This window comes from Cebus imitator, unplaced genomic scaffold, assembly GCF_001604975.1.
Source record: "Cebus imitator isolate Cc_AM_T3 unplaced genomic scaffold, Cebus_imitator-1.0 Scaffold773, whole genome shotgun sequence".
Lineage (NCBI taxonomy): Eukaryota > Metazoa > Chordata > Mammalia > Primates > Cebidae > Cebus > Cebus imitator.
In genome coordinates, this window is record NW_016108088.1 from 147603 (window position 1) to 167219 (window position 19617).

Genomic DNA, 19617 nt, shown 5'->3' on the forward strand with positions numbered 1-19617 from the left:
GCCCGGCCCCTGTCTTACCTTTTAAAACATTAATGCTACCAAATTAAATGGAGTTTTCTGCAACTTGTTTTCTCCCATTCAGCATTATGTTTGAAATATATCCAGACTGTGTGTGTAAATCTGCGTTTGTTAGCATGGCTCTGAAGCTGTGCTCCATTGCACCGATGTTCTGATTTTTAGGTCTACTCTTTTATGGATGGTCACTGGCTTTTCCAGTGTCCTGCCATTACAATGACCCTGTGAGCACCTTCATTCCCATCTCTGCGCACAAGAGCGTGAGGTTCTCTGGGAAACATCTATGATTTAGGTTTGACCTCAGGTAAGTTGTAAGGGGGCTGCAGGGACAGCATTACAGACCTCTGGATGTTTCGAGAGATGCAATGCAGCACGTGATGTAATGAAACACAGCTGCAAAGATGCCTCCCTGTGGCAAACCCGCAGACTGAGTGACATCACTTCCACACAGAGCTGCACCCTCCACCTGCCATGCTCTCTGGCTGCCAGTCTCAGATGAGGAAACAGAGTCATGTTGAAGTGACCTGCCCAAGGCCACAGGACTCGTAAGTGGCAAAGTCCATGTCACCCGGTGTCAGCTGAATCTAGGCAGTGCGGGTCATGGCCCAGCCATGGGTGGGGCGGTGGAGGGCCACTTCTTTCACTTTCGTAGACAGAACGGCAAGAGGTCTGGGCATCTCTGCCATCACTGGGCCTGAGCCACTCACTTCCAACAACCCAAAGCTGCACCTGCTGCCAGCAAGACGGGTTGGTATGACGCAGCCCTACCCCATGCCACACAGTGTCTGTCTGGAGGCCCACGAAGGCTTCCTTTCCTCCTGAGCATGGTAAGACACACTTAGAAATGGCCCCGGACCATGGACACAGGATTGGCTGGGCACCAAACCAATCTACAGAAGTGTGGTACTGGCACCCTGTCGAGGATTCAGTTCTCAGTGAAGACAGAATTACCGTCCGGGTCCTCGGAGGAGACAACATGGGGCTGCTGGGGTGGCAGAGTCTCCAGGACCAAGAGGACCTGCGATCTCTGTGTGGGACGCTCGTCTGCTGACCACCACCTCCATGCATGTGGGATGATGACATGCAGCCTCACACCTACCGCCTCCCTCCACAGTGGGCACAGAGCGAGATGCAGGAGGACACTCACCAGTAAGAATGTGTTCCAGAGATCTAAAAACTTAAACCTTCCAGATAACACTAATTTCCAATATGCAACAGCCATTTCTAAGTCTGGCAAAAAGAGAGAAAGAGCGGTTAGTAAATATCACTGCCTTTTTCTACTGCACAAAAAACCACCACTTTTTAGCACATCAATATTTACTTAATCAATAAAATGTGGCAATCTCACCCAAGAGTCATGAGTCTTAATCTCTACCGAAGTGCTCCTGAGGACCATATGTAGTCTAATTTTATAAATCTGGGAAAAGTCTAATTTTATAAGTCTTTAGAAAGGATTTGTATACTAAGTTACTTGGATATGCACATAATTTCCCCCTAATTAATCAATTATGGAGACTCGCATTTCCATAAATATTGGGTGTTCTTTAAACCTGACCTGATATGGATACTATTAATGCATATCATTTGTTTTTAAAAATAGGCCACTGGCCTGAGTGTTGAACACCAAAGGGCCAGTTCAGAAAGGAAGGGACACACTGTTCTCCAAATAGACCTGCCTTGTCACTGCTTGAGCTGAGACAGACTCTGTTTCACAAGTAATTATAGACCCTGCAGAGTCAAGACCATGGGCACCGGCAGGGAAAGCATTCTCACTGACACAGGGACATCTACACATCTACATGGTATGTCATGCAAAGCTAAGGCCCTCACTTTCCCCCATGGGGAGGTAGTAATTATTTCACGACTTCTACACAAATCTCTGCTACTGAAGATGTCTAATAGAATATGAATGGTGAGTTTCAGGGCTGTCTCCAATCCACAGTTTGTGAAATACTGATTTATTCTCTGCTCACCAGAAGCTCGATAACGATTTCTTTATATATGCTTGACACAGCAAGTACATAAAATAACCTTCTTTATGTACTATGTACATTTTTTAAAGTAACCTCCTTTATTCATGTTGAATAGTGTTCACCACTTTTAGGCATAAACAGTTATATTTATGTAAAATAAGCTAATGTGAAAAGCAAATTAATAAATATGTTAGGTAATATATTAGTTTAAATGCAAAATACATAACTAAACACTTTTCAAAAGATTTTTTTCTAAATTTCGCTTGATCCCACTTAAACAGAAATTATTAAAGTTGGAGCTCTAGCAAGATGACCAGGGTTGATCATTATTAAAATGCGATAAGCAAGAGGTGTCTGAGTAGCAACCAACTTTAAATAAAATGCCTCCATACTCCCTGTGCAAAGGCTTCATTGCCACCTTTCTCAGTTCTGAATACCCTGGAGTCTTAATCAAAAAGAAAGACAGAGTCAGAAAGTTCCAAGTAACTGAGACACGGAACAGCTCTCTAGACCTTACCGATGGGACCCGCAGTAAAATGCTAAGATGATTAGTCTTGTCCTGCTTATAAGTCTACATCCTTATCACTTAGGAAGGACATTAATTGAAATCTATATTCAACTCATCTTAATGATGTAAAGCTCTCACATTGAGAAATGGAGGTGAACCTGGGGAGGAAAAAAAGATAAAGTTTTATGGCATATATTTAATCTAGTTACTTTGGGTTAGTTTTGGTCCTAAAAACTTTTCTTACAAAGGACCTGATTTGTATGTTTGTCAATCACATTATCAAAAGTATATATATGATTTTTCAAAATTTATTATTATTTATATAAAAATGTCTAATATTGTCCTCATGGACTTAGCCATTTGCAAAACATTTAACAACAACAACAAAAACAACAACTCAGAAAGGCAGAACTTGAAAGTGGAAATTAAGACCAATAGCTACTCTGGTGGCTACATCTTTATAGCTGCTATTTTCTTTCAAAGAATCTTTAAAAAGTGTCATCTCCTAAGTGAAAACATGTTAGAAGACAGCATTACTGTTAAAAATTCATGCTTGTGATGCTCCACTCAGGATTAGACAATGAAGAGGTATCCTCTGTCAAAAAAAGACCTTAGGGCAGACATAAAAATTAGCTAGCTATCATGAAATCTTACTTCCTCAAACATCAAGATGCTCAAAGCTGGCCGGGCACGGCTCACACCTGTAATCACAGCACTTTAGGAGGCTGAGGCAGGAGGATCACTTCAGGTCAAGAGTTTGGGACTAGCCTGGGCAACATAGTAAGACCCTCACCTCTCAAAAACAAAAAACAACAAAAAAAACTACACACACACACACACACACACACACACACACACACACACGATTCCCAAAGCCAACTAATTCCAGACTCTAGCCAACATGAAGCTATATTGTTTCTTACATTAAAACAGAGCCAAGTAACTTTATTCTCTGTATTAGGTTAATCATTAGTTAAGTAATGAGTAAAGCATAATCTTACATAAAAACAATAAATACAGTACACACGATCTTCACACACACACAGGTACCCACATGGAGACAGACAGACACACAAATATAGAGACACGGACACAAAGACACACACACACACATATGCACACAGATGCACACACACAGAGACATAGAGATACCACTATACACACAGAGACAGACACACACACACACACACATACACACAGTGAAGGAAATAAAGAGTAAATCTGTGTCTTTTGACTCCATGTTTCCACCGCAGTCCATGCTTTTTCTAGGAACAGTTAAACACTTGCCTCAACCTCTTCAATTTTACTTAGACAAGACAGATGTGTAATAACATGCTATACTTTGGAAAACTGACTGCTCTATTTTTGGGTTATAGTCATAAAATTATTCTTGCTTTCTGTTTTTAAAAGCTCTCAAAAAACTTTTCTAAAAATAGTGTGTAATCTATTTGAAGTGTTCATACAATCTAATCATTTTCCCAAGGAGGCTACTGTTTTCCTTAATAAAATTTCATATTCTCTCAGCTGCTCTCATGAAGCAAAGAAACAAAACCGTTAATGCTTCCCACCCTATAGTGAATGATTCTGATAAACATTTCATTTAAGTGTCTACAAGAGTAAACAGGTCCTTGTTCTCAGTGAGGAAATCAAGGATAAACTATAAATCTGTTGCAACTTTCAATGCTCTCAATGGCCTGTTCTGCCACTGAAAGCCCTGATGGTTAAGGAAATTTATAAAATGCAGGCTGAACGCAATAGGTCCCGAATCTCAAGAATGTTTCAAAACACTCTCTATCCATATACTAATCTTTGTTGAAAATATGTGCAGAAAGAAAATAAATTTTGCTACTTTGAACTGAGCAATTAATTTAGACTCTAATTTATAACCTCCTGGAAATGACCACAAAATGAAGCGGTGGTGCCCAAATTCCTGAATTCTGTCAGGAATTTTGGCAGATTCCGCTGGGCAGCCCTTCTCCCTGTCATGGCCTCCCATGGGGCGGCCGGCCTTTGCTGTGGGGAGCACGGCAGCCTCTGCACGAGCAGTGCTTCTGCCGGAGCCACCCGGGCTGTGAGGAAGCCCACCAGGGGCAGCTGGGGCAGGTGGGAGGCCATGACGGGGAGAAGGGTTGCCCAGCGGAATCTGACCAAATTCCTGACCCAAAGGATCATAAGCTGTCAAAACGACTGTCATCTGAAGCTACTGTGTTTTGAGGTAGTTTGCCGTGCAGTCATTACTAACCCAGACGGAGGGCCTGTCTAAAGCCCAAGGGCCTGCATTTCCAGCAAGCTCTGCAGTGATGCTGAGGCTGCTGGCTTTGCCAAGGTCCTAGAAAAGCTCCTAATACTTTTCCATATGTGTCAAGATAACATGGCATTACAAGATAAAAATTCTTAAAGATAATACCTACACATGACAGTCAGATAAAATGCTAAGCTTTCTAACATTTTTCCATTTCAACATTTAAATGAAGGATCCCCTGGACTGCAGAGTATCAATAAATATAAATGATTATCTCTAATAGAAGCTCAATTATCCTAAGATTATGCTGAAGATATTAAAATAACAGTTCAAAATAGTCAGGAAAAGAGTTTTATTATTTGCTGAAGTTTCAAAGTATCCTTCCTGATAACCATTTAACAATAAAAAATAATTGCTATTATTTTAAAATTTGAATCAGACGAATTCTCACTTTGGAAAGGAAGCTGGATAAGCCTCTGAGAATTAAACTGCTCAAAAGCACAGCATGACCAGACTTTCCTGGAAAAATCATGATAGTTACACTGAGACCTGAATTGGCCAAATTTTAGAAAGCTGTGAGAAGCAGTATTTCTTGCTTGGGTGACTATTGCCAGAGAAAAATGGGGGCAGGGGATCAGCAAACAGAGAGAACGAAAAAAAAAAAAAACCAACAACCTGCATGAGATGGAAGAACACGTATAGCAGAAACCAGCACCTGTCAGGAGCCCACGGCCCTGTCCTCACAAGCGACAGAGCCCAAGAACGCTGAGGAAGCTCAGTCCACATCTTCCTCTGCACCATTATTCTCTTGTCTTTTTGCCCTTTTTTTTCCCCTGTCGCCCAGGCTGGAGTGCAGTGGTTCAATCTCAGCTCACTGCAGCCTCCACCTCCCCAGGCTCAAGCAATCCTCTTGCCTCTGCCTCCTGTGCAGCAGGGACTACAGGTGTATACCACCACACCCGGCTAATTTTTGTATTGTATTTTTAGATGGAGTCTTGCTCTGTTGCCCAGGCTGGAGTGCAGTGATGTGACCTCAGCTCACTGCAACCTCTGCTTCCCAGATTCAAGCAATTCTTGTGCCTCAGCCTCTTGAGTAGCTGAGACTACAGGTATGTACCACCACACCCAGCTAAGTTTTTGTATTTTTAGTACAGATGGAGTTTTGCCATGTTGCCCAGGCTGGTCTCGAACTTCTGACCTCAAGCAATCTGCCTGCTTCAGCCTCCCAAAGTGCTAGGACTACAGGCGTGAGCCACCGCACCCAGCCTCCTTGTAAGTTTCTAGAAAAGACTGGTAATGGTTTCTTGAGAATACTGATGATAGTTACTGAGTAATTAGGGTCTCAACTAAAATGAGCTTTAACTTTAATTTTTGCCTCAGCCTCTTAGAAAGAAATAGAGTGGAATAGAGAAGATAAAAAATAAGAGTTTTATCGTAGAAAACCAAATGTTTTCATTTGCTAAAAGTAGGCTGAACCTGACATCTGGTATGTAGCTCATAAACCAAGAGTTATTTTACAAACAGAGTTATAAACAGAGTAGATGCAGAAAAACTTTTCAGTGCAGACTCTTCCCTTCTCTTAACGTGCTGGTAAGTCATTTCTCCATTCAGAGGTAAAAGAAAGAATCTTTAGTGCCTTTAGAATAAACATTGAAAAAATATACCCAAAACTCTTCTCCTAACTTAACCAGTCATAAATGAGTGAAAAGGAAGGACTGTGGTACTCAGGAATAAAATGACTCTGGGCGCAGAATAGGCTGGTCGGGAAAGGAACAATGGAGACAGAAAAGGGAGAAAAGCTGAGGAGAGGAGAGGAGCAGTGCCAGACAGTCTTAGCGACAGCAAAGCCAACACTTCTGTATACTACATGCATGTGCATGCGTGTGCATGCGTGCGCGCGCGCACACACACACACACACACACACACACACACACACACCCACCCAAGAGGGAGCACCATGAAGTTGAAAAGCTGCCCTGAACCATCTTCCTGTGAAGATCTTGTAGGAAAACTAATTTCACATAAAAATGAGCCCTGAGATCAAATCCCATACAATGCTATTTTAAGAAAAAAGATACTATATGGTGGCTCACACCTGTAGTTCCAGCACTTCAGGAAGCCGAGGAGGGTGGATCACAAGGTCAGGAGTTTGAGACCAGCCTGGCCAGCATGGTGAAACCCCATTTCTACTAAAAACACAAAAAATTAGCCAGGTGTGGTAGCACGCGCCTGTAGTCCCAGCTACTCAGGAGACTGAGGAAAGATAATTGCTTGAACTCAGGAGGCAGAGGTTGCAGTGAGCCGAGATCCAGCCATTGCACTCCAGCCTGGGCAACACAGCAAGACTCCATCTCAAAAAAACAAAACAAAACAAAACAAAAAAGATACTACAAACAGAATTTCATGCCTAGAAAACGAACATGTGTCAGGAAACACACCGACAGAACAGACTCAAAGTGCGATCTTCAGCCAGGCACGGCAGCTCACGCCTGTAATCCCAGCACTGTGGGAGCCTCAGGTGGGAGGGCTGTGTTAGGCCAGCAGTTTGATACTAGCCTGGGCAACACAGTAAAACTCCATCTCTCCAAAAAAAACTTTAAAACTTAACCAGGTACAGTGCATGTGCCGACGGTCATTTCCCAGTTAGTTGGGAGGCTGAGGTGGGAGGATGACTGCAACCCAGGAGCCTGAGGCTGTAGTCATGATCACACCTCTGCACTTCGGCCTGGGCAACAGAGCGAGAACCTCACTCTAAAACAAAATGTTAAGCCAGGTATGCTGGCCCATGTCTGTAATCCCAACACTTTGGGAGGCTGAGGTGGGAGGATCATTTAAGCTCAAGAGTTCGAGTCTGCAGTGAGCTATGATTGCACCACTCCACTCCAGCCTGGGCAAGAGAGCAAGACCTTGTCTCAAAATAAATAAAAAAAAATTTTTTTAAGTGTGATCATTGACTTCAAAATAGGCTAAAGGACATTAAGAAGTGAAACAAAACATGAAAGACCGCAAATGAGAATTAGGAAAGCTTAGAAATGAGGGAATGACACTCAAGAATTAGAAACAAAGGTAAAACATTCTGGAAATTACTGAACTAGAAGGCACATGAGGGAGATAAAGCCAGCCACACTCTGCATTAACGTCTCAGCCAACGACAGGCTGCATATGTGACAGCGGTCCCACAGGACTGCAGAAGTGCATTCCCGCTGCACCTTTTCTATGCTTCGGTGTGTTTGGACACACAAAGCCTCACCATGGTGTCACGGTTGCCTGCCACACTCAGTACAGTCACATGCCATCCAGGTTTGTATCCTAGAAGCCATGGGCTGTGCCATCCGCTAGGCATGCAACAGGCTACGCCACCCAGGTCTGCAAATGGGCACCCTGTGATGTCACACAAGGATGAGACTGCCTAATGCTGCACTTCTCAGATCCCATCGCTGTCATCATGTGACACATGACTGAAATGACTTCAGAGGAGGAGATGGTGAAAAAGGAAGATCATTTTTACAATTAAAAAAAAAAAAAGAAGTACAGATAAAAAGGACCAAGAGAAAGTGACCTGCATTGCTGAAGCCCTAACTCCCCAGAGGACCCAGCTCCACAGGGTACTCAACTCCAATTATGTGGGTAATAATAGTTCCCGTGGAGACTAAAACCAAATACAAGGAAATGCTTAGCGCTATAATTCAAGAACATTTTCCCTGAAATTATAAAAAGATTAGAAAGTACTTACTGAAAACACTCAGCATCACATATGAGAACACTGACCACGGATGACCCACCACACCCAGACAAATTCTAGCAAAATTACTAGGCTCTAAAACAAAATTAAAAAATGGGCTTTGTCTGGGAATCCAGGCAAAACAGTAACTTACAAGGCCAGGAAGACCGGCTTACCATCAGTCCGACAGTAACAATCCACGCCAGAAGAAAGTGGAGTGACACACTTAAGACATTCAAACAACGGAAGCCGGGAGACTTCCAATAGCAGGGGCTAGTGGGGAACACAGAGCCAGGACCAGACAAAGTGACAGGGAGGCCCGGCTGTGTACCTGGAAAGCAGAGGCAAGGCCTGACTATTTTTTTAAATGGGGGGAGAATGTATGACCACCCTGCTTTCCTTTTTCACTACTCAGAGTAATTATACTGGTGGAGATGGCATTTGTTCCATCACTCCGAGCCTGTGCTGTATGTGACCGGGACTGGGCTAACATGTCACAGTGGACGTTCTAATGCTGTCATCACCTGCACCCTTGAGAACCAGGGTAGAAGGGACACACGGCTGTAATACAGACAAGCTCAAGTAGGAAAAATAATCTGTAGTCCTGAGTGTGGATTAGAAGCAACCACATGAACAAAGATTTAAAAAATAAAAAGCCCCCACGAGAGCCTCTGCTTACTAAAGAAGCCTAGAAACGACGACTCTGTGAATGAGCACCAGCGGCGACTCCATCATGGCCTGAAGCCAGTTTCCACTAAAAGAAGTCAGGGCTTCTTGGGTGAAAAGCGAGTCCAGGTCTGGGGCAGAAGGTGGCTGGACGAGCCCAGGACAGCCTGTCAAGCAGACAGGAAGGAAGCGGTCACAACCATAGAGCACACCAACAGCACTCCATGATCTCACAAGGACATGAACAAACTGACCATCAGTGGAAGAAGGCAGGGAATGCACTCACCTCCTGAGGTCACCCTGCCTTTCTGGTGGCCGGCACCTCTGGCACCCAACACCAGGAGACGGAAAGACTTCCTTCCGTGATCATCCCAGCTCACAAACAGAAAGGACAGGACAGGCTCTCATCACTTCGCAGCCCTGAGCAAGGTTGGGGTCTTGGCCCTGGGCCGCAGCTGCTGGTGTCCCTAGGTGCTAGACACAGCAGGCTCCCGAGCCAAGATGTAGCAGGTACCACTACTGTTGTCCAAGAGGCAAAGTGAGAGCCCAACAGGCCCCACGCGCCTCACACGGCAGGTACTGTAATTTAGTAACTACAGCACGGGGCCAAGACGCGTGTCAGCACCTGGTATCTCTCACCAGCCCTGTGTCTCTGCCCCTGTGCCTCTGTCCTGCTGCTGCCCCATGCTTCTGTCCCCTGTGCCTCTGTCCCACCATCCCCCATGTCCCTGTCCCTGTTCCCCTGCACCTGTGTTCCCTGTCCTTCTGGCCATGTCTGTTCCTCTGTGTGACTGCCCTCTCAGGTGATCACTGCACACCACCCAGTGCCCAACCCAGCTCCACGTCCACCTTCACTGCAGTCCCTGAATCCCTGCTGCAGGGTTAGGAAGTGACAGCTGAGGTGAATGCAGACTCCTCAAGTAGAAAAAAATATTTATTATGGTCCACACAAATGGCCCACATGAATGGTCCATAAAATGGACTACAGTATTTTAAATAAAACGCAAAAGTAGGCTGAATTGTTGGTATGCGGGCTGGGTCTGCGTGCCATAGAGAGAGCAATATGAGCTGACACAGGATATTTATAATTTTAAATGTTTACATTTAAAACTAAGTGTGTGAACCCAGATGTTGAGAGACACTATCAACCAAGATTTTCAGGCACATGGTATTATAAACTCATCTACCTACGTGCAGGGCAAAGTGTGGAGAGGAAAAGAAACCAGAAGGGGGTGGTGATGCTGCAGCTGGGCCATGCATGGTGGCTCGTGCCTGCCACGCCTGAGCTCAGGAGTTCGAGACCAGCATAGGCAGCAGAGCAAGACCTTGTCGTTACTAAAAACTAAAAAACAAAAATGAAAGCAGCCAGCCAGATGTGGTGGTGGACGCCTGTAGTCCCAGCTACTTGGAAGGCTGAGATGGGAGGATTGCTTGAGCCCAGGAGATTGAGGCTGCTGTGACTGTGCCACTGCTTTCCAGCCTAGGTGACAGTGAGACTCTACCTCAAAAAAATCAAACCAAAACCCAAAATCATTACAGAAGGCTATACAGAAATCATGTGCTCAAGTCCACTGATAATCTCATTGTGATCTAGCATTTTACATATTTGGATTTCATACTCACCTAAACCCTTCTGCCCCGGGTTCTTAGCGAAGGTAAAGGTAAACTGATAAAAATCTTTAAATTTGGCTGTATCTTTCAGCTCCTGCTCCAGTCTTGGCAGAAGAGCCTTTAGCTTCTCCGTGCTGTCACACCTGCGATGACAGACAGTGGTTTGTGTCTTGCGGCGGACATGCCTCCCCAGTGGACTCTCCCCTTCTCCAGTGAGCAGGAACTGTGGCCAGGCATGTGGTTCCAGCCAGAGACCATATTCCCCACCTTCCCTTCCCAGGTGTGGCCTGAGGGCTGTTCTAAGTGATGAAGTAAGAGAAGGTTAAGGGCGGCAATGTCTCCCTTGCTAAAGGAATTCAAAATGCTCTAAGACAGATACTGGTGGCGGCCGCTCACTCTGGGAATATACTAAAACCACTTGAGTTGTAGACTTTAAATGAGAGAAAATACGGTATGTGAATTAATCTCAGTAAAATTATTAAAAGAAAAACCCAAAACCAACATCTTTTGCCCTCTTCTTGAGAACTGGGACAAGGACGTGGTCTAACACTGTAGCTGTGACCATGGAGAGAGGCCCCTGCCCTGCAATGACAAGATGGCAGGGGACGAGGGAATAGAAAGATGGAAAGGTCCCATTTCTCAGTGACTTGCACAATGGAGTCATCCTGCCAGCCTGGGCCACTGCTATCTCTGTCCGGTCACACAAGCGAAAAATAAACTCACATAAATCTTAAGCTACTTTATTTAGGTATCTCTTCATTACAGCAGGTTAGATTTAAAATATCCAGGTATTGTAAAACACAGCTCTATATTGTTTTAAAATTGGATTTTCCACCAAAAAGTCAACAACCTTTAAAAACAGTCAACAGCCTTTCAGGCAGAAAACAATAGTAAAACAAAGTCTCTTTTTAATTTTGACTGCACAGCAAAGAGGAGACTAAAAGCAACCCTTATCCACTTACCCTAGTAGAGCAGAGGTAAGGAAAGAACATTGGGAGAGGGCTTTAGAGCAGCTAGAAAAGTCCATAAAGACTTCCACAGAGAAGCACAACTGTAAGGCTCAGCCAGTCCTGCGCTGCACAGTGACGTTCTGGTCAGCAGCGTGTATGTGACAGCGGTCCCCTAAAATTATAATGGGACTTAGAGATTCCTGCCACGCCAGGGTGTCAGAGCCATTGCAATGTCTAGCCCAACGCATTACCATTTCTACCTTTAGGTGTGCTGAGATACACAAAGACTTAGCATTGTGTCACAGCTGCCTACAGTGTGGAGGAGAGTTCACAGCCTAGGAGCACAGGCTGTACCACAGGTGTGTAGTGTGCTGTACCTCAGTTTGTGTGGGTTCACTCTGATGTGTGCACAATGAAACTTCCTAATGATGCATTTCTCAGAACATGCCCCCATCTCTAACAGACATGTGACTGCACCACACGTGCATGTGAGCATAGTCACCATCCACGTCAAGGGTAGCAGCTGGGGCCAGGTGCAGCGGCTCATTCCTGAAATCCCAGTTCTTTCAGAGGTAGAGGAGGGAAGATCGCTTGAAGCCAGGAATTTGAGACCAGTCTGGGCAACAGAGACAGACCCAGTCTCCACAAAAAATAAACACTAACCAGGCATGGTGGCATGTGCCTAAAGTCCCAGCAACCAACCCACAGTACCCCAGTTGGCACAACAGAGTATGACCCTCTTAAAAAAAACTGGGGGTGGCAGCCAAGGGCTCTCTCCCATTTCAGCTTCCTCTTCCCTCCAGGGAGGCAAAGATCACACTTCTGGGTCAGGCCCTCTGTGCCCCCCCACCTAACAGAGCAGTCCACCATGCCTCTGGTTGGCTGTAAACAGGAACTCACAGTGTGCACCACCTCACGTCTGGCTGTTTCTGCCTTTGGGATGTCTGAGAGGTTCGTTCCTGTGGGTATTCACACCTCCAGCTGCTCATTTCCTTTGCCATACAGAATTCTTGTTACATCCATATTTTATGATTCATAAATGCTACTGTTGGTGAACACTGTTTCTAGTTTCCTGGTTTGGAGTAAGGGTGTCAACATTTCTGTACCCATATCTCAGCATACCTGTGAATGCACATCAGGCACACATTCCAGAGTGGACGGCTGCGTCCCAGTCTGTACAACTTCCATTTAGTAACTGATGTCACACAGTACACTAGAGCTCCCGCTGCACGCATTTTCACTAACATTTGCTATTGTGTCTTAGCTTAGCATTCTAGAGGGTGGCTTGCTACGAGGTTCTATTTCACATGGTTTTCGTCTGCATCTCCCCTGTGAATGAGATGAAGCACCTTATACTTTCGCTGGGCCTTGTGCATCCTCTTTTGTGAGGTACTTGTCAAATCTTTTGCTTGTTTTTCAACGTCTTTTTCTTATTGTTTTATAGGAATTCTTTATATATTAAAGATACAAGCCTTTGTCAGCTATTTCTGAAGAACTCTCACACAGAACATGGATTGTCTTTCTATGACCCTTAAGATGTTTCTTAACCAGAAGTTCTTATTTTTAGTATAATACACTGTGCCAGCATTTTTTACAGTGATTTATTTTTGTTGATGTTTTAAAAATTATCTTATTGGATAGTCATAAAGATATTTTCCTGTTATTTTCTAGAGACTTTTTGCTTTTGCCTTTCATACTGAGATCTACAATCTATCTGAAACTGATTTTTACATACGGTATGTGGTAGAAATCAGGATTTTTTTTTCTCCAAAATACTAATTCTCCCAGTCTCATTTATTGAAAAAATGTCTTTCTCCACTTAAGGCTAGCTCTATCATAAACCAGATGTCCCTACCATTCATGGACTTCTTTCTGAACCCTCCATTCTGCTACACTGGTCACTGGTCTGTTTATCTGATCTGGCACCTGATGCCACGTAGTCTTAATTATTGTAACTTTAAAACTTCTAATTATCTGGTAGAGCAAATCTTCCCATCTTGTTCTTTTTCTTCAAGAATTGCTTTTTGACTGCGCATTTTCATATAAATTTTAAATCAGCTTGTCAAATTACACATACATAAATCCACTATCTTTTGGGTTTTTAAATTGAGATAACATTCAGTATAAAAACCTAAGGATAGGCCAGGAGTGGTGGCTCACGCCTGTAATCCCAGCACTTTGGGAGACCAGAGTGGGTAAATCATGAGGTTGAGAGATCGAGACCATCCTGGCCAACATGGAAACCCTCTCTACTAAAACTACAAAAATTAGCTGGGCATGGTGGTGCATGCCTGTAGTCCCAACTATTCAGAAGGCCCAGGCAGGAGAATCACTTGAACCTGGGAGGCAGAGGTTGCAGTGAGCTGAGATTGCTCCACTGCACTCCACGCCAGCCTGGCGACAGAGCGAGGCTCCGTCTAAAAAAAAAAAACCTAAGGATAAAATAATGTGTTCCAACCTATCAACGAAGTATATTTCTCCATTTATTCAAGTCTTCTTTCCTGTCTCTCGATGAGTTATTTTTTTCTCTATGGGAGTATCACACATCTTTAATCCGATTTATTCTAGGCATTTTGTATTTTTGAAGATACTAAAAATGACATATATTTTAAAATTTACCATTTTGCTGACTGTTGCACTTGGCGTCCTGAAATATAACAGGTCTTTATTTGTAGAACTTGGATCCTGCGGTTTGGCTAACATCACTATTGATCCTAATATTTTATCCACAGATTGGACTAGCTATGATTTCCTGTTTAATACTGAAAAGAAATAGTCATTCAGGTTTTTTCCCTGTCTCAAAGGGAAAGTGGCTTACAATTCCAGTAAGTATGTTTGCCATAGGAATTTTTTTCTTTTTGGTCAGATTAAGAACTGCCCCTTTTATTCTTAGTTTCCTGTTTTGTTTTGTTTTTTAAATGAAGAAATGCTGAATTTGATCAAACCCAACTTACGATCCTTTTTTTTCTGTTGTTAACGTGGTAAATTAATTACACTGATTGACTTTGGAACATTAAGCAGATCTTGCATTCCTGTATATAACCAACTTTGTCTTGATGTATCATTCTGGGCTTATCATCCTGGGTTTTTTGCTACTGACTAGTCAGTTTTCTGATACTGTGTTTAGGATTTTTGCATCTTACGATCATTTTATGTATCTTCTGATCCTTACAACTGAGAGTGGCCTATCATTTTCCATTCTCAAACGTTCTTCCTCGGTTTTGTCATGCAGTTTGTGCTGGCCTTAAAACAAATTGCACAATCTTTCTTCCTTCACTATTTTCTGGAAGATGATGTTTAAAATTGGCGATTTTCCTTTCATTAGGAGTTTGGTAGGATATGCCAATTAAGCCATCCCAAACAGGAGTTGTCTCTTTGAGGAAATTTTAAATTACAGGCTCAAATTCTTAACAGTTACAGAACTATTAAGATTTTCTATTTCTTCATGTGTCAGTTTTAGTAAGTTATATTTTTAAAAGACCTTATTTCACATAGGTTGTCAAATTTACTGGCATAAAGCTCTTCATAACAGATTTTTTTTTTAATGCTTCTGGCACCTACCTGTCATCTTGTCCCCTTTTCATCTATGTATGTTACTTGTGATTTATCACATCTACAAGTCTTTCCAAATAACAAGCTTCTGCTTTACTGATCCTCCCTAATGACAACTTCTTTTCTATTTAATTATTATGCTTGCTAAATTAGTGATTCTTTAAAAACATTAATTCCTTCCATGTTTTTTTCTATTTCTTGAGACGGAAGGCTTTGCTCACTGATTTTCAGCCTTTCCTTCTTTCTAAAATATACATTTAATAAGCTGAATTCCATACATATACAGTATTTTCATCACTCAAGATCTTATTTTCTAATTTCCATTGTAACTTTTTCTCATCCCAAGGGCTATATAGGATTGCAACATCCACACATATCCTACCTAGTTATATTTTTGTTATATTCCTAGTTTAACTGTATTGTGATCAGAAAACATACCCTGTATCATTACAAACCTCTGTGAATTGTTGCAATTTACTTAATAGCCCAGTTTATTATCAATTTTTATTAATGTTCTGTGTCTTTCATAAAGTTTTTTTTTTTTTAAACACCAGGACAGAACATGAACATAGTCCCCCACTACCACAAATTATGCAGTCCAGTTTCCCACATTTGGGAAAATGACAGGTGTCAGCACATCTGCAGTACGATGGATAAGCCTAGCCCTGGGAAAACCACCTTCATGGTCATGGGATCTCTCCTGACAGGTTGTTCTGTGTTTTCTTTTGAAAGGAATACGTATTCTCGAACATCGAAGGCAACGGTCTAAATATTCTCCTAGGCCATCTGTTGTGCTGTCCAAATGTTCTATTTACTCATTAATTTTTCATCTACTCATTGTATCAGTTACTAAGATGTGTGTGAAAATTTCTCACTTTGATCATGGATTTGTATCTTTCTTTGTAGTTGCTTATTTTTGCTTTCAATACTTTGAGACTATTCAATAAATACATAAAAACATAAGTGCAACTGCCTTCCTGGTGAGACAAACCCTTTATTATTATGAAATTATTGGTGAGTTGCTGTATGCCTCAAATCTGTTTTATCTGTTTTATGCCTCAAATCTATTTTAAACAATATGGACAGCTGATATCTAAAAATCCATCTGGGTCAGGCATGGTAGCTCCCGCCTGTAATCCCAGCATTTTGGGAGGCTGAGGTGGGTGGATCACCTGAGGTCAGGAGTTTGAGACTGGCCTGGCCAACATGGTGAAACGCTATCATTACTAAAAATACAAAAAACAGCCACATGTGGTGGTGGGCACCTGTAATCATAGTTACTCGGGAGGCTGAGGCAGGAGAATTTGTTGAACCCAGGAGGTGGAGGTTGCAGTGAGCTAAGACTGTGCCATTGCACTCCAGCCTGGGCGACAAGAGTGAGACTTCATCTCAAAAAACAAAACCAAAATTAGACAGTGTGGTGGTAGGTGCCTGTAATCCCAGCTACTTGAGAGGCTGAGGCAGGAGAATCACTTGAACCTGGAAGATGGAGGTTGTGGTAAGGCGAGATCGATCACGCCACTGCACTCCAGCCTGTGTGACAAGAGTGAAACTCCGTCTCAAAAATAAATAATAAAAATAAAAATCCATTTGGCATTTAATTCACTTACATTTAATTATGTAATTATGACACACTGGGCTTAAATACTCCATTTTATTATGTGCTTGCTATTTGTCCTGCCTAAGCCCATTTTCCTCGCATTTCTTTGGATTTAACTTTAATTTTTTTTTTTTTTTTTGAGACAGAGTTTCACTCTGTTGCCAGGCTGGAGTGTAGAGGTGCCATCTCAACTCATCGCAACCTCCGCCTCCTGGGTTCAAGCCAGTCTCCTGCCTCAGCCTCCCAAGTAACTGGGACTACAGGTATGCGCCACCATGCCCAGCTAATTTTTGTATTTTTAGTAGAGTCAGGGTTTTACCATGTTGGCCAGGATGGTCTTGATCTCGACCTCGTGATCTGCCCGCCTTCGCCTCCCAAAGTGCTGGGATTAAAGGGGCGAACCACCACGATTCCCCCCTTTAATATTTAGAAATCATATGGAGATCACATATTCTAATAATTATACATTTAATAGCAAATATTTTCTCCTACTATTGTGGCTTTTTCATTTCTTTTGACAAGCAAAAATTTTTAACTTTGGTGAAATCTATCAGTTTTTTCCTTTATGATCTTTTATTTAATATCTTCTCTAGGAAAGTGTTTAACCCAAGGTCAAAAAGATCTTCCCCTACGTTTTTTCTAAAAACTTAAGTTTTAAATTTCTTGTCCACCTCTCCGATCTACCTTGGTTTTTATGTATATGAAGTACAGACTGAGGTTAATTTTTCCACATTTGTCCAGTGGGTTCAACACTACTGGTTGAAAAGACTCCCTTTTCCTCATCTGAAATGTCTTGACATCTTTGCAAAAAGAAAACACTGACCACATGGGTGTGAGTCTATTTTGGATTCTCTATTCTACTCACTGTCCTGATGGTTACAGCCTCAGAGACTTGAAATCAGGTAGCAGAATCCTCCTCCTTTGTTCATCTGTTTCAAGATGGTTTGCCACTTTTGTTTATAGTCCTGCTATGTGGTTTTTATATGTCTAGTTCTTTGGCAGTTTTTCAGTGATGTATCTGTTGAATGAGTGACAAAGTTGCTTTGAAGTCTACTGAAGCCTTCTCTTACCGGAGCCCCAGAGGCCCATTTCCACGGCCCGTTCTGTTGGCTCCTTTCATGTAATCCTGCTTCCTCACAGGACTGTGTATTCTGGTTTTGTCCTGAACATTGTATTAGAAAAAAACTGTTCATAGAAATAACGTAGGATAAGATGTTTTTCCAAATACCATTTTTATTTGCCTCTGCCAGGTACCTGTGAGCACTAGCAATGTGGAATTACCTTAATCCAATTTTAGTGACATATTTTCTAGTCTCTCTAGATGACTTGAGCTAGGAGTTCCCACGAGGTCTTCCAGTTTACCCTGACTCTTAAAGTACAGGTCTTCAGGCCCCAGACTTGAGTATTCCAACCTTGAATACTGGGCAGACCCCACTTTTCAGCTGTTGTCCTTGTACCTAAAAGAGGCTATCAAAAGGGGCTGTCAAAAGAATTGCTTTTCTGGGGAAAAGTAGCCCCAGCTGCTGGGCTCACCTCTTGAGATTTTTGTTTCACAGTTTTTCACTATCTTATTAGCTCCTTAATGCCTTGACACAGGTTTTTTACCTGGTTCACCATCTCTAAACACAATGCTCAGAAATTTTACTTGGTTTACTTAAGAATCCCTAGGCCTCTAATGAAATGATATAGGATTAACTGTCAAAAGCAGGTATTCTACTAACTTCAGTCAAGAAAGTTAATAGCCATGACAAAGTGTGAAAAAAAATAAAAACAGAGACACAAAAGCTAAAGTATTTTTTTAAAGCTTAGCACTATTTAAACTAAGAGCAAATAGTCTTAAAAGCACTGAGATTTTTTAATCTCTACATTATACTTTAGTATAAAACTTTAATACGGACAAAATGCTTTCCTTCTTAACAGCCCCATGAGATGTGGACAGCAGTATTTATCCATCATAAACTTGTAACCTAAGACCACATTCTGCATACTCAAGAGGCACAAATCATCTCAGCTATTTTGGGAAAGACTCACACTCAAAATCTTTAAAATATGTTAAGTTATAACAGATAATAGGATAACGGACAGGAATTTAAAAAATTTCTTTGTATAACATATTTTTAGACAATGACTAAGAAATGTCAGTATTTCCCTAAGAAGCATGTATTTCCAAAATTTCCTATTTCAGAGAGATTTTTAATAGATGGGATAATGTATTGTACAATACCAACAGAATGCTTAACAGGTATTTTCCATTCTAAAACTACTGGTAATTCACCTAGACTTTCCTAAGTGCAAAGAACATGAATAAATATGCTGTTATACCATGGTCATGACATCTTTTGCTTGTTTGGTTTTATGCACCCACAGAGAGTTTTATAAGATATTACAGACAGTGCCTGACTTACAATGTTTAAGATTTTTCCGGCTAAGTGCAGTGGCTCATGCCTATAATTCCAAAGCATTAGGAGGCTGAGGCAGGAAGATCGCTTGAGCCCAGGAGTTCAAGACCATAATGGGCAACACAGCAAAACCCTGTCTCTACAAAGATTCTATAAAAACTTAGCTGGGCATGGTAGCATACAACTGTGGTCCCAGCTACCTGGGAAACAAAGGTGGGAGGACTGCTTGGGCCTGGGTGGTCAAGACTGCAGTGAGCCAAGACTGCGCCACTGCACTCCAGGCTAAGTGACTAGGAGAGAAATCCCACCTCAAAAAATAAAAAAAAAGATTCATTTTGACTTTATAAGATTATGGGGTATTAAATGCATTTTTAACTTA

The 19617-nt window shown here is 42.3% G+C and overlaps 1 protein-coding gene and 1 non-coding gene across 5 annotated transcripts in view; both read right to left on the reverse strand.

Annotated features, from left to right (window-relative positions):
* DCUN1D2 (defective in cullin neddylation 1 domain containing 2) overlaps window positions 1–19617 on the reverse strand; it is a 36962-nt gene that overhangs the window by 4040 nt on the left and 13305 nt on the right. For all 4 annotated transcript variants that reach the window (XM_017519763.2, XM_037735293.1, XM_017519762.2 and 1 more), the window contains 2 exons: window positions 10750–10880; window positions 1163–1245 (listed from right to left, as the gene is read on the reverse strand). In XM_017519763.2, coding sequence (XP_017375252.1) covers window positions 1163–1245; window positions 10750–10880 — 214 coding nt within the window. The remainder of the gene's footprint in view (window positions 1–1162; window positions 1246–10749; window positions 10881–19617) is intronic.
* On the reverse strand, window positions 15791–15954 carry LOC119469693. Its single transcript, XR_005198528.1, has one exon. It is a non-coding gene; the product is annotated as a U1 spliceosomal RNA (small nuclear RNA).